The sequence below is a fragment of the Bufo bufo genome, chromosome 2 (genome assembly GCF_905171765.1).
Source record: "Bufo bufo chromosome 2, aBufBuf1.1, whole genome shotgun sequence".
NCBI lineage: Eukaryota > Metazoa > Chordata > Amphibia > Anura > Bufonidae > Bufo > Bufo bufo.
This window is the reverse complement of record NC_053390.1, coordinates 118,477,921-118,494,444: the sequence shown is the minus strand read 5'-3', so window position 1 is coordinate 118,494,444 and position 16,524 is coordinate 118,477,921. Positions and strand designations below refer to the sequence as shown.

Sequence of the window (16,524 nt, the reverse complement as noted above, 5' to 3'; positions counted from 1 at the left end):
CAATGGCTATAAGAAGATTGCAAAGATGTTAAACATACCAAGAGACACCATAGGAAGCATCATTCGCAAATTCAAGGCAAAGGGCACTGTTGAAACGCTACCTGGTCGTGGCAGAAAGAAGATGCTGACTTCGACTGCTGTGCGCTACCTGAAGCGCAAAGTGGAGAAAAGTCCCCGTGTGACTGCTGAGGAACTGAAAAAAGATTTGTCAGATGTGGGTACTGAAGTTTCAGCTCAGACAATAAGGCGCACACTGCGTAATGAAGGCCTCCATGCCAGAACTCCCAGGCGCACCCCCTTGCTGTCTCCAAAGAATAAGAAGAGTCGACTGCAGTATGCCAAAAGTCATGTGGACAAACCACAAAGTTTTGGGATAGTGTTCTGTGGACTGATGAAAAAAATTAGAACGGTTTGGGCCCATGGATCAACGCTATGTTTGGAGGAGGAAGAACAAGGCCTATGAAGAAAAGAACACCTTGCCTACTGTGAAGCATGGTGGGGGGGTCAATCATGCTTTGGGGCTGTTTTGCTTCTATAGGTACAGGGAAGCTTCAGCGTGTGCAAGGTTCCATGAATTCTCTTCAGTACCAGGGGATATTGGATGAAAATGTGATGCAGTCCGTCACAAACCTGAGGCTTGGGAGACGTTGGACCTTTCAACAGGACAATGATCCCAAGCATACCTCCAAGTCCACTAGAGCATGGTTGCAGATTAAAGGCTGGAACATTTTGAAGTGGCCATCGAACCTCTGGTGGGACTTAAAGAAAGCAGTTGCAGCGCGCAAGCCTAAGAATGTGACTGAACTGGAGGCTTTTGCCCATGAAGAATGGGCGAAGATACCCGTAGATCGCTGCAAGACACTTGTGTCAAGCTATGCTTCACGTTTAAAAGCTGTTATAACTGGAAAAGGATGTTGTACTAAGTACTAAGATTGAATGTCACTTGGGGGTTGAATTAAACTGATAATGATGTGAGCACAGAAAATACATTTGTGGTTATTTCATTATAAATGTTATGTTATATTTGTCTGACTTACAAGTGCCTCTTTGATTTAATTGTAAACAAGATGACTGAAATGATCAAAATCAATGTCAAACTGGCCAAAACACTCAATTTCAGTGGGGGTTGAATAATTTTGAACACAACTGTATCATCCTCATTTACGATCACCAATGGCACCTGTCAGGGGTGCCCTCTTTCCCTTCTCATATTTATCATATCCATTGAACCCTTAGCCCAGGCAATCCGCAGATCTGAAGAGGTTAAAGGTATTGATATTGGGGACAAGTCTCATAAATTATCTCTGTATGCTGATGATGTCATGACACTTAGTTCTCCAGAACTCTCCTTACTGGCAGTTATGAGAATTATTCATCAGTATGGTAAATACTCCTTTTATAAAGTTAATGAAAGGAAATCCCAGGCCTTACCCATCAATATCAAGTCTTCCTCCCTGTCAGAGCTACAATCTAGATTCAAGTTAGACTGGCAGACAGAATGTGTTCAATATCTAGGAACTAAGGTTGCTAAAAACACTAAACTCCTATACCGTCTTAACTATCTCCCCCTGAAGGTAGTGGAAAAAGATGCTCCAATTCAGTAAGCATGAAATATCATGGGTGGGTCGAATAGCAACCTTCCAGATATCCTATAGCTATTTAGGACAGTACCTATATCTATCCCGACATCGTTTTTCTAACGCATAAATAAGCTACAGTACAGACCAAAAGTTTGGACACACCTTCTCATTCAAAGAGTTTTCTTTATTTTCATGACTATGAAGGCATCAAAACTATGAATTAACACATGTGGAATTATATACATAACAAACAAGTGTGAAACAACTGAAAATATGTCATATTCTAGGTTCTTCAAAGTAGCCACCTTTTGCTTTGATTACTGCTTTGCACACTCTTGGCATTCTCTTGATGAGCTTCAAGAGGTGGTCCCCTGAAATGGTCTTCCAACAGTCTTGAAGGAGTTCCCAGAGATGATTAGCACTTGTTGGCTTGGGTTCAGGTCCGGTGACTGTGGAGGCCAGGTCATCTGGCGCAGCACCCCATCACTCTCCTTCATGGTCAAATAGCCCTTACTTTCAAAGTTTTCCCAATTTTTCGGCTGACTGACTGACCTTCATTTCTTAAAGTAATGATGGCCACTCGTTTTTCTTTACTTAGCTACTTTTTTCTTGCCATAATACAAATTCTAACAATCTATTCAGTAGGACTATCAGCTGTGTATCCACCTGACTTCTCCTCAACGCCACTGATGGTCCCAACCCCATTTATAAGGCAAGAAATCCCACTTATTAAACCTGACAGGGCACACCTATGAAGTGAAAACCATTTCAGGGCACTACCTCTTGAAGCTCATCAAGAGAATGCCAAGAGTGTGCAAAGCAGTAATCAAAGCAAAAGGTGGCTACTTTGAAGAACCTAGAATATGACATATTTTCAGTTGTTTCACACTTGTTTGTTATGTATATAATTCCACATGTGTTAATTCATAGTTTTGATGCCTTCAGTGTGAATCTACAATTTTCATAGTCATGAAAATAAAGAAAACTCTTTGAATGAGAAGGTGTGTCCAAACTTTTGGTTTGTACTGTACTTAACACCTTTATTTGGACACCTTAACTCCCACGAATTGCTTGCAAATTACTGAATACATTTAGAAAATCCGGTGGCCTAGCCCTTCCCAATTTTTATGACTATTACTTGGCTACTAATTTGAGCTTCCTGAGAGAGTGGTGGAGAGGTGATTTCCAACATCACTGGATCCAGATAGAGACATTCATGTCTCCTAGATGCAACCTCAAAGCTTTACTTATAGCAGCCCTTGACCCATCACTCTCTCTAGGAACCCTCCCAAGCTTTCCCCTCTTTCATCATCTCAGCTTGGAGAGCCTTTCACTCCAAAGCGCCTAAAGTTAAGTTTTCAACTAAGATTTATGCCCCACTGGAGACACTAGCCTTTTTCATCTCTGATCTGGACCTGGCCTTATGGAAGTCTAAAGGACTCTCTTCAATAACACTTCTCTTTGAAGGACCCCACTTGTAGCAATTCTCTTCCTTTACACAATCAGTATTCCATACCCCACAGAGAGTTTTAGAAATACCTTAGAATACGCCATCTCTTACACTCTAAAGACCCATTTCAGGTATTTGCTTGTACGAAGGTTATCGACCTCTGGAACACAGCAGAGTGCTCATCGACTGGCCTACGGCCTCTATATGCTATACTTAGTTCCAAACAAGTATTTGTGAAATCTGCTTCATTTATAACGTGGTAAAAGCAACTGGGTGGGGAATTTCCTATTTCTAGCTGGTCCTCTTCACTATCTTTTATATCTAAAACTTTTACCTGTGTTTCTCGCTACTAGGCTGCTATCAAAACAATGCTGAGATGGTACCTTACTCCAGACAGATTGAGTCACATATATCGAGGAACTTCTAACCTTTGTTGGAGAGGATGTGGCGGCAGGGGATCCCTATTACATATCTTATGGTCTTGCCCTACTATCCAACACCTTTGGAAGAAAAGCTTTGATCTTTTAGCTTCTGTACTGGGGAGAAGTATTAATCCTACCCCCGAATTAGCTCTATTGTTCCACAATATCATGGACCACCCAGTTAAAAAACATTATATTGTGGGACATGTTCTGCTTTCAACTAAACTGATATTAACAAGATATTGGAAATCCCCTGCCGTTCCCCCCCATACAAGAAGTGATAACACTGGTGAACACCTCATGTGCATACGAGAAAATGTTAGCTTATATGAATCATACCTATCCTAAATTTGAGACCTCTTGGAAATTATGGTTGTCTTCCATTCACGCGTTTATTCCAAGCAAGTGAAGTCCCTAACACTTATTGGTGTAGCTGAGAATGTACTTTGAACAGATTGGTTTATTTAACATGATTTTCCTTTTCTTATGTTTTGATTATTTGACGTACATTATATGGATCTCCAATCTTCTAAATGTTGAAGTTCGACAGCAGGTAGTGCGCTACTAGTGTTCACACCTGACGGTGTGGGTAATTTACTTCACACAGTATAATAGTTTCTCACTCATCTACTTGATAACTGGTGAAAATAAGAACTGTCATGAATGGTTAAATAGATGGGTACTGTTTATTTGTACAAACTTCAATGTATAAATCCTAATGGCTTTTTGTTACAATGCTTTATTGTACTTTTGGAAAATTCAATAAAAACCATTTGTTCTAAAAAACAAAGCAAAGTAAAAACAAAGGTTTAATAATATTTTTTGTAAATATAAAACGCCTAATTATTAAAAATAAAAAATGCATTATTTTTTCCATGGTGAATGCCGCTAAGAAGAAAATGCACAGTTCCAGAATTGTTGTTTATTGGTCACCCCACCTATCAAAAAATGGAATAAAATATTATCAAAAATAATACTGCCGCTCATCCCGCAAAATAGACTACACACACATCTGTCAGCAGAAGTTGTAGATCTCAAAATCTAAAAAAAATACATTTTCATTACCTGCACAGAGAATAAGCCCTCTTACAGCTGTGTCAGTGGAAAAATAATTATGGCTTTTGGAAGATGGGGATAGCAGTCCCATGTTCTTTATAATGAGTACCACATTTCTACTTCTGTGTATGTGCGTGAGTGTTCACGGACATGACTTTCTAGAAGGTACGGTAGATAGGCCGTTTTTTGGCGAAAAAAATCTAATTTATTACTGGTACTGTATATTAATGTGAAATTCTTGGAGAATTCCCCAAAGAAGTGATTGCAAGGGTGACTGTGATGAACATTTGCATTTTATCTTTACCATTTTTAACTATTGATAAAAATTCCTGTTTCTGTTTTATAGGTTATTGCTCGGATTGTGGATGGAAGCAAATTTGATGAATTTAAAGCACTTTATGGAGACACATTAATTACAGGTACAGCACACACCATGGATAACTGACTAGTGTCTATCTTACTATATATTACATACTTCAAACTAATCACAGGATCTGATTCGTTATTCTCAGGAAAACTTATAATAGCTAAGGGGAATATAGAAATCAAACAAAAAAAATACCCTCAGAAACGTAACTTTTATTATTACAATTAAAAGGGTCAAAACCTGACCCTCCCTAATACATCCCTAAAAAAAATGGATTCCTGCCTAGCGAGCAGAATAGCCGCCCTGACAAGAGCAATCCCACTTTCTTCAAAGCTGTCCCTGTCTCACCCTAATCTGTTAGGAGACATATTAAATATTTCATCAAAATCTCTGCAAATGGGAGCTTTCCTTTTTAAATCCCTACATAGCTAGCTTGCTAAAGATAATTCTGTCCTATAATACCGCCATCCCTATGAGGATGCAATTTTTGTTTGTTAAATGTACTGTGGAAATTGAACTGTTTCCCAGTATATTCTCTCTTCTAGCTTATTACATCAGGTTATGACTGTAAGGCTGGGTTCACATCACGTTTTTACCATCCGTATACGTTAAACGGATGCCTCAGACTGATGCCATAGAGTGGCATCCGTTCACCATAGAGGTCCATTGTAAAATAAAAAAATAAAAAAAAACTATACATTTTTTACTGGCAGGATACAAAAGCATGGTGTGCTACGCTTTTGTATACTTTTTTTCCCCAACATATACGTTAAACGGATGGCTAAAACATGATGTGACCCCCCCACCTAAAGATGTATCAAGGATAGATTTGTATTACATATTGATAAACATATTGATATTCTTGTTTTTTTTAGCAGTGTTAATATTTTCACTAATACATTGATTCTTTTATTATCTCAAAGGTTTTGCAAGAATATTTGGTTATCCAGTTGGTATTATTGGAAATAATGGTGTCCTTTTCTCAGAATCTGCAAAAAAGGCAAGTATTAAGTAGAGTATGTTGTACAGTGCCGCCGAAACACAACTGTATGTCCACTTTGGCCATTGTTTTAAAAGGATAGATCATCAGCATCTGATCTGTGGGGTCCGACACCTGGAACCCCTGCTGATCATCTGTTCGAGAAGGCATCAGCATTTGCAGTAGCGCCAAGGCCTTCTCACTGCTTTCCCTGGGCTGTGTGATGTCATATTCATTTGTCACATGCCTAGGCGCAGCTCAGCCCCATTGAAGTAAATGGGGCTTGGTTGCAATACCAAGCATGGCTGCTAGCAAATGAACATAGCTGTGCTTATAGATTTTTTTGACTGGGTGACTAAAATAATAGACGGTGGAGGTGCAGTAGACATCGCATATCTAGATTTTAGTAAGGCTTTTGACACTGTCCCACATAGAAGACTTATCAATAAACTGCAGTCATTGAGCATGGACTCCCATATTGTTGAGTGGATTAGGCAGTGGCTGAGTGACAGACAACAGAGGGTTGTAGTCAATGGAGAACATTCAAAACAAGGTCATGTTACCAGTGGGGTTCCACAGGGATCTGTACTGGGACCAATTTTGTTTAATATCTTCATAAGTGATATTGCAAAAGGCCTCGATGGTAAGGTTTGTCTTTTTGCTGATGATACAAAGATATGTAACAGGGTTGATGTTCCTGGAGGGAAACGCCAAATGGAAAAGGATTTAGGAAAACTAGAAGAATGGTCAGAACTCTGGCAACTGAAATTTAATGTGGATAAGTGCAAGATAATGCACCTGGGGCGTAAAAACCCAAGGGCAGAATATAGAATATTTGACACAGTCCTGACCTCAGTATCTGAGGAAAGGGATTTAGGAGTAATTATTTCAGAAGACTTAAAGGTGGGAAGACAATGTAATAGGGCAGCACGAAATGCCAGCAGAATGCTTGGATGTATAGGGAGAGGTATAAGCAGTAGAAAGAGTGAAGTGCTTATGCCGCTGTACAGAACACTGGTGAGACCTCACTTGGAGTATTGTGCGCAGTACTGGAGGCCATATCTCCAGAAGGATATAGATACTCTAGAGAGAGTTCAGAGAAGAGCTACTAAACTAGTACATGGATTGCAGGATAAAACTTACCAGGAAAGGTTAAAGGACCTTAATATGTATAGCTTGGAAGAAAGAAGAGACAGAGGGGATATGATAGAAACTTTTAAATACATAAAGGGAATCAACTCGGTAAAGGAGGAGAGCATATTTAAAAGAAGAAAAACTACCACAAGAGGACACAGTTTTAAATTAGAGGGGCATAGGTTTAAAAGTAATATAAGGAAGTATTACTTTACTGAGAGAGTAGTGGATGCATGGAATAGCCTTCCTGCAGAAGTGGTAGCTGCAAATACAGTGAAGGAGTTTAAGCATGCATGGGATAGGCATAAGGCTATCCTTCATATAAGATAGGGCCAGGGGCTATTCATAGTACTCAGTATATTGGGCAGACTAGATGGGCCAAATGGTTCTTATCTGCCGACACATTCTATGTTTCTATGGTGAGCAGGGAGATGGTTGTGGTGCTACTGTAGGCGCCAGTGCTTTCTCATACAGCTGGTGGTTGGATGTCAGACCCCCACTGACCACATACTGATGACCTATCCAGAGCATAGGTCATCAGTATAAAAATCTCAGAAAACCCCTTTAAGTTAGAAAGCAAAGCAAGTGTTGAGTTTCTCTACAGTGCCATTAAAAGGAGAAGGAAACATTACATGATTCTCATTTAAGTCAGTCCTGGCTTCATATTCCTCTTTCATTACTGTATGGATCCAAAGTGCTGGAGATCTCATTGCAGATGCACCTACACAATATATAACTAAACTTTATATCAGCGAGCAAGACAAAAACACAGAAATGAAGTGGCAATTCTGGAGGAGCTGCTCAGCCCCTGACACTGTGGCGTGTCTATTTATTGGGGGAGCAGACCCACCGCATGTGGACCGCAATAATCGACTAACCCCAGCAAAATATGCATACAATGGAGGACGTCGACGCGGTCCACATGCACCACAAGAGCAAACTACACAGAATGTAGCAAATAAACATATGAAACACAGAGAGGAAATGCACCAAACAGAAATGCTACTGACTATACTGGGAAGTCATACATGCAGGTATTAAAAGCTGAGACTTTCGCCAATATGTTCCAGTCAGGAAGATATCGGAGCCCATCAATGCACCACGTCACGGTCACTCAGCATGGCAAAGGGTCCTAGCCGCTACTCTAACTATGGTGTGAACATGGTCTGGGGGTGATATAATTCAGCACACAGCCAAGCCTCCACACAAAGGCCCAGCATGAATACTGTGGTAGTACAATGTGAATGAGGCCAGGCCGTGAGCCACACCTATGCCAGACCATGTGATGGAAGTTACCAGGTGCAACAGAGTGTCCAAACACACTCAAATCTAACAAGACAAAAACACAGAAATGAAGTGGCAATTCTGGAGGAGCTGCTCAGCCCCTGACACTGTGGCGTGTCTATTTATTGGGGGAGCAGACCCACCGCATGTGGACCGCAATAATCGACTAACCCCAGCAAAATATGCATACAATGGAGGACGTCGACGCGGTCCACATGCACCACAAGAGCAAACTACACATAATGTAGCAAATAAACATATGAAACACAGAGAGGAAATGCACCAAACAGAAATGCTACTGACTATACTGGGAAGTCATACATGCAGGTATTAAAAGCTGAGACTTTCGCCAATATGTTCCAGTCAGGAAGATATCGGAGCCCATCAATGCACCACGTCACGGTCACTCAGCATGGCAAAGGGTCCTAGCCGCTACTCTAACTATGGTGTGAACATGGTCTGGGGGTGATATAATTCAGCACACAGCCAAGCCTCCACACAAAGGCCCAGCATGAATACTGTGGTAGTACAATGTGAATGAGGCCAGGCCGTGAGCCACACCTATGCCAGACCATGTGATGGAAGTTACCAGGTGCAACAGAGTGTCCAAACACACTCAAATCTAACAAGACAAAAACACAGAAATGAAGTGGCAATTCTGGAGGAGCTGCTCAGCCCCTGACACTGTGGCGTGTCTATTTATTGGGGGAGCAGACCCACCGCATGTGGACCGCAATAATCGACTAACCCCAGCAAAATATGCATACAATGGAGGACGTCGACGCGGTCCACATGCACCACAAGAGCAAACTACACAGAATGTAGCAAATAAACATATGAAACACAGAGAGGAAATGCACCAAACAGAAATGCTACTGACTATACTGGGAAGTCATACATGCAGGTATTAAAAGCTGAGACTTTCGCCAATATGTTCCAGTCAGGAAGATATCGGAGCCCATCAATGCACCACGTCACGGTCACTCAGCATGGCAAAGGGTCCTAGCCGCTACTCTAACTATGGTGTGAACATGGTCTGGGGGTGATATAATTCAGCACACAGCCAAGCCTCCACACAAAGGCCCAGCATGAATACTGTGGTAGTACAATGTGAATGAGGCCAGGCCGTGAGCCACACCTATGCCAGACCATGTGATGGAAGTTACCAGGTGCAACAGAGTGTCCAAACACACTCAAATCTAACAAGACAAAAACACAGAAATGAAGTGGCAATTCTGGAGGAGCTGCTCAGCCCCTGACACTGTGGCGTGTCTATTTATTGGGGGAGCAGACCCACCGCATGTGGACCGCAATAATCGACTAACCCCAGCAAAATATGCATACAATGGAGGACGTCGACGCGGTCCACATGCACCACAAGAGCAAACTACACAGAATGTAGCAAATAAACATATGAAACACAGAGAGGAAATGCACCAAACAGAAATGCTACTGACTATACTGGGAAGTCATACATGCAGGTATTAAAAGCTGAGACTTTCGCCAATATGTTCCAGTCAGGAAGATATCGGAGCCCATCAATGCACCACGTCACGGTCACTCAGCATGGCAAAGGGTCCTAGCCGCTACTCTAACTATGGTGTGAACATGGTCTGGGGGTGATATAATTCAGCACACAGCCAAGCCTCCACACAAAGGCCCAGCATGAATACTGTGGTAGTACAATGTGAATGAGGCCAGGCCGTGAGCCACACCTATGCCAGACCATGTGATGGAAGTTACCAGGTGCAACAGAGTGTCCAAACACACTCAAATCTAACAAGACAAAAACACAGAAATGAAGTGGCAATTCTGGAGGAGCTGCTCAGCCCCTGACACTGTGGCGTGTCTATTTATTGGGGGAGCAGACCCACCGCATGTGGACCGCAATAATCGACTAACCCCAGCAAAATATGCATACAATGGAGGACGTCGACGCGGTCCACATGCACCACAAGAGCAAACTACACAGAATGTAGCAAATAAACATATGAAACACAGAGAGGAAATGCACCAAACAGAAATGCATGTATGACTTCCCAGTATAGTCAGTAGCATTTCTGTTTGGTGCATTTCCTCTCTGTGTTTCATATGTTTATTTGCTACATTCTGTGTAGTTTGCTCTTGTGGTGCATGTGGACCGCGTCGACGTCCTCCATTGTATGCATATTTTGCTGGGGTTAGTCGATTATTGCGGTCCACATGCGGTGGGTCTGCTCCCCCAATAAATAGACACGCCACAGTGTCAGGGGCTGAGCAGCTCCTCCAGAATTGCCACTTCATTTCTGTGTTTTTGTCTTGTTAGATTTGAGTGTGTTTGGACACTCTGTTGCACCTGGTAACTTCCATCACATGGTCTGGCATAGGTGTGGCTCACGGCCTGGCCTCATTCACATTGTACTACCACAGTATTCATGCTGGGCCTTTGTGTGGAGGCTTGGCTGTGTGCTGAATTATATCACCCCCAGACCATGTTCACACCATAGTTAGAGTAGCGGCTAGGACCCTTTGCCATGCTGAGTGACCGTGACGTGGTGCATTGATGGGCTCCGATATCTTCCTGACTGGAACATATTGGCGAAAGTCTCAGCTTTTAATACCTGCATGTATGACTTCCCAGTATAGTCAGTAGCATTTCTGTTTGGTGCATTTCCTCTCTGTGTTTCATATGTTTATTTGCTACATTCTGTGTAGTTTGCTCTTGTGGTGCATGTGGACCGCGTCGACGTCCTCCATTGTATGCATATTTTGCTGGGGTTAGTCGATTATTGCGGTCCACATGCGGTGGGTCTGCTCCCCCAATAAATAGACACGCCACAGTGTCAGGGGCTGAGCAGCTCCTCCAGAATTGCCACTTCATTTCTGTGTTTTTGTCTTGTTAGATTTGAGTGTGTTTGGACACTCTGTTGCACCTGGTAACTTCCATCACATGGTCTGGCATAGGTGTGGCTCACGGCCTGGCCTCATTCACATTGTACTACCACAGTATTCATGCTGGGCCTTTGTGTGGAGGCTTGGCTGTGTGCTGAATTATATCACCCCCAGACCATGTTCACACCATAGTTAGAGTAGCGGCTAGGACCCTTTGCCATGCTGAGTGACCGTGACGTGGTGCATTGATGGGCTCCGATATCTTCCTGACTGGAACATATTGGCGAAAGTCTCAGCTTTTAATACCTGCATGTATGACTTCCCAGTATAGTCAGTAGCATTTCTGTTTGGTGCATTTCCTCTCTGTGTTTCATATGTTTATTTGCTACATTCTGTGTAGTTTGCTCTTGTGGTGCATGTGGACCGCGTCGACGTCCTCCATTGTATGCATATTTTGCTGGGGTTAGTCGATTATTGCGGTCCACATGCGGTGGGTCTGCTCCCCCAATAAATAGACACGCCACAGTGTCAGGGGCTGAGCAGCTCCTCCAGAATTGCCACTTCATTTCTGTGTTTTTGTCTTGTTAGATTTGAGTGTGTTTGGACACTCTGTTGCACCTGGTAACTTCCATCACATGGTCTGGCATAGGTGTGGCTCACGGCCTGGCCTCATTCACATTGTACTACCACAGTATTCATGCTGGGCCTTTGTGTGGAGGCTTGGCTGTGTGCTGAATTATATCACCCCCAGACCATGTTCACACCATAGTTAGAGTAGCGGCTAGGACCCTTTGCCATGCTGAGTGACCGTGACGTGGTGCATTGATGGGCTCCGATATCTTCCTGACTGGAACATATTGGCGAAAGTCTCAGCTTTTAATACCTGCATGTATGACTTCCCAGTATAGTCAGTAGCATTTCTGTTTGGTGCATTTCCTCTCTGTGTTTCATATGTTTATTTGCTACATTCTGTGTAGTTTGCTCTTGTGGTGCATGTGGACCGCGTCGACGTCCTCCATTGTATGCATATTTTGCTGGGGTTAGTCGATTATTGCGGTCCACATGCGGTGGGTCTGCTCCCCCAATAAATAGACACGCCACAGTGTCAGGGGCTGAGCAGCTCCTCCAGAATTGCCACTTCATTTCTGTGTTTTTGTCTTGTTAGATTTGAGTGTGTTTGGACACTCTGTTGCACCTGGTAACTTCCATCACATGGTCTGGCATAGGTGTGGCTCACGGCCTGGCCTCATTCACATTGTACTACCACAGTATTCATGCTGGGCCTTTGTGTGGAGGCTTGGCTGTGTGCTGAATTATATCACCCCCAGACCATGTTCACACCATAGTTAGAGTAGCGGCTAGGACCCTTTGCCATGCTGAGTGACCGTGACGTGGTGCATTGATGGGCTCCGATATCTTCCTGACTGGAACATATTGGCGAAAGTCTCAGCTTTTAATACCTGCATGTATGACTTCCCAGTATAGTCAGTAGCATTTCTGTTTGGTGCATTTCCTCTCTGTGTTTCATATGTTTATTTGCTACATTCTGTGTAGTTTGCTCTTGTGGTGCATGTGGACCGCGTCGACGTCCTCCATTGTATGCATATTTTGCTGGGGTTAGTCGATTATTGCGGTCCACATGCGGTGGGTCTGCTCCCCCAATAAATAGACACGCCACAGTGTCAGGGGCTGAGCAGCTCCTCCAGAATTGCCACTTCATTTCTGTGTTTTTGTCTTGTTAGATTTGAGTGTGTTTGGACACTCTGTTGCACCTGGTAACTTCCATCACATGGTCTGGCATAGGTGTGGCTCACGGCCTGGCCTCATTCACATTGTACTACCACAGTATTCATGCTGGGCCTTTGTGTGGAGGCTTGGCTGTGTGCTGAATTATATCACCCCCAGACCATGTTCACACCATAGTTAGAGTAGCGGCTAGGACCCTTTGCCATGCTGAGTGACCGTGACGTGGTGCATTGATGGGCTCCGATATCTTCCTGACTGGAACATATTGGCGAAAGTCTCAGCTTTTAATACCTGCATGTATGACTTCCCAGTATAGTCAGTAGCATTTCTGTTTGGTGCATTTCCTCTCTGTGTTTCATATGTTTATTTGCTACATTCTGTGTAGTTTGCTCTTGTGGTGCATGTGGACCGCGTCGACGTCCTCCATTGTATGCATATTTTGCTGGGGTTAGTCGATTATTGCGGTCCACATGCGGTGGGTCTGCTCCCCCAATAAATAGACACGCCACAGTGTCAGGGGCTGAGCAGCTCCTCCAGAATTGCCACTTCATTTCTGTGTTTTTGTCTTGTTAGATTTGAGTGTGTTTGGACACTCTGTTGCACCTGGTAACTTCCATCACATGGTCTGGCATAGGTGTGGCTCACGGCCTGGCCTCATTCACATTGTACTACCACAGTATTCATGCTGGGCCTTTGTGTGGAGGCTTGGCTGTGTGCTGAATTATATCACCCCCAGACCATGTTCACACCATAGTTAGAGTAGCGGCTAGGACCCTTTGCCATGCTGAGTGACCGTGACGTGGTGCATTGATGGGCTCCGATATCTTCCTGACTGGAACATATTGGCGAAAGTCTCAGCTTTTAATACCTGCATGTATGACTTCCCAGTATAGTCAGTAGCATTTCTGTTTGGTGCATTTCCTCTCTGTGTTTCATATGTTTATATCAGCGAGAATGAAGGATCTGCACTAGTGTATGGGCATTCACATTAGAGGAAAGACGTTGGCAGACGTGGATGATTTCTGCAGGATCAGATGACTATCATGAGTATTGGAATGTCTCAACTCACCCCCGAAAACAGTTTTTGGGGGAAATAAGGATTGGGCACATTAAACTTGCCCAAATCATGAGCTGCTTTAAGATGTGTCTCTCCCCATTGAAAACACAAGCAAGCTCAATCAAGCCAAAAATGCACGTGTATGGTGGAGGTGGCAAGTTTAGCTGGACGGGCCCATATAGATTATTACTGGTCAGGCGCCACTTCATAAGCAGCGTAGTAATGAAAGGGGAACTGCAGGTTTTATATGAAATCAGACAGGTTGGATTTTTATCAAGTTCATTACTGCCACGTGGTATCCAACATCTCACTATTATGTCTATACAAGGATTTAACAAGCTACAGTTGCTCAGGTCTAATGCAAATATGAAGATAGGTATCAGTTTTATATTTATGGTTTGAAATTATGTAAAATTGCATTATTATAAGCGAAGTCATTTTTATTTTCAGGTATTTCTCTTAAAAGGAACTATCTTGAATTCTTTATGTGAAAAGAGTTGTTTGAATCAGTTGCCATGGCATAAGCCTCAAGGGCCCTGGACAACTCAGCAGATAATGTACCAGCCCTTAAATGAACAAAAGCATGTGTTATTGACTGGAGCACAGTGCCACCCCACTTGTTTGTTCAGGGAACAGCTGTGCCGTACACCCACTGAAACTTTTATTAACCTGTATGTACGTGCCATTTCACTGAAAACTCAATGTGCCACCAGCAAGCTCATCTGTCAAGTCTATCAATTCATAGCTCATCTCTTTATAATGAGTGAAATGTGTTCTCAGTACCTTCAGAGGAGCTGGAAGCAGCAGCTTATTTTAACCCATTGGGGGACATTTATTATTAATGGCGTAATTTGCGCCCAAAAAATACTGACATCACAAATCAAAAGTGATGATTTTTTTTTCACCTCTAGATCAGAAGGTGCATGCCACTTTTAAAATGTGACTTTAAAATATAAACTTGATTATTCGCCTATTTCTCTTTATTTGCAACATTTTAACACCAAATAGCATGAAAATTTCACTTTTTAAAATAGAAATGTGCCATTTCAGCCAACCCTGCCAGACCACACTTGCAATTTTTGACGTATATTTGCGGCATTTTCACTGGTAAATTGTGAATTTATTCTCCGACTCAGGGCATTTTTTTTTTTTGTTGTTGTTGTTGAATGTAAATTTTCTGACAAAACCTTGTTGTTTAACTAATTTCTATTAGATAAAAATAAATGCATCCCGTTTTTTTTTTTTAGCAGATAATTTTTATTAACAATTTTTTCCCAATGTACATAAACAAAAGAAAAAAACATCCTATACATGAATGGGTACATACTTTCCTATTGGACATTTAGAAAGTTATCGAGACATTTTCATATATAACATCCAACATTCAATACACAAAATACATGATACAGGAAAATACCCCTTCATCTGCAGTACATAATAACATTGCATAAACTACCCCCGACCAGCGATGATACGGGCACCACCCAACCAACTCAGGTATAATATGACAAAGCACCGAGAAGAATATTGCCAACTCTCTACCCACAAGTTTCACACCCGTCCTGACTAAGATAAACCATTCACTAAGCACCAATTTTCCGGGTCGCCTACCCACTTCCCCATGACTGTTCCAATCTCGTGTACGCCTGTTCCAAACTTGCACATATCTCTGAGGTCACTCCTCCCACCACATCCAAAAAATCCATATGTCAGGCTATATTACCAGGGTCCTATACGCTACCCATTTGTCCAAAATGTTGGTAAACTTGGCCAAGCATTGCCTTTTAGTATATACACTTTTTTCCAGGCGAAGGATTTGGGCCATTCTGTTCAAAAATTCAGCCCCAGATGGAGGCTGGGGTCTAAGCCAGTATTTAGCAATTAGTTTCCTGGCCTGAAAGGGCAGACGCTGCACTCCCAGGTGTGAATTCCGGTTTTTAATGTCCAATATTCCCAACACAGGCGGTACCGCAATATGATATGCGTCTTTAATACAAGTGAGCACGCCTGTCCAAAAGTCCTAAGCTCTGTACACTCCCAGAACATGTGTATCAGGGACGCTGGACTCTCCCCACATCTAGGGCAGGAGGCATCGTTCCTAACCCCGATCTTGAACAGAAAGGATGGAGTCCGATACTCGCGGTGAACAAAAAACTATTGGGACATACGCTGGCCCTCACATAATGATAACTGAGGTGTCAATGCCAGCACTGCTTACCATTGTTCCTCTGAGATAGAACCAACTTCCCCCTCCCTTTTTTGTTTGAACACGAAGGAATCATGTTTCACAGATCTCACAAACAAGTTCCTATATATGGATGATATTAATCCACTCAAGGAGTCACAATAGTGAGAATCTGTTGTAGCAATGGGACTGTTGTGCATGTAAGCAACACCAACCTTGCCTGAGCCTGGAATGCGTGTCGTAACTGCAAAAATTGATAAAAGGCAGTATGAAGAGGGGCAAACTCATCTCTGAATTGCTCAAATGATTTAAACACAACATCTCTTTGCACCTGATACAAAAACCTCATCCCCTTCTGTTCCCAAGGCGAAAACCCTTCCAGGCGAAATATTT

The 16,524-nt window shown here is 42.7% G+C and overlaps 1 protein-coding gene across 1 annotated transcript in view; it reads left to right on the top strand.

The window, feature by feature from the left end:
• The window catches only part of MCCC2 (methylcrotonyl-CoA carboxylase subunit 2), a 174,365-nt gene that overhangs the window by 120,120 nt on the left and 37,721 nt on the right, over positions 1–16,524 (top strand). Inside the window, exons 11-12 of the mRNA XM_040421473.1 lie at positions 4,855–4,927; positions 5,799–5,875. Coding sequence (XP_040277407.1) covers positions 4,855–4,927; positions 5,799–5,875 — 150 coding nt within the window. The remainder of the gene's footprint in view (positions 1–4,854; positions 4,928–5,798; positions 5,876–16,524) is intronic.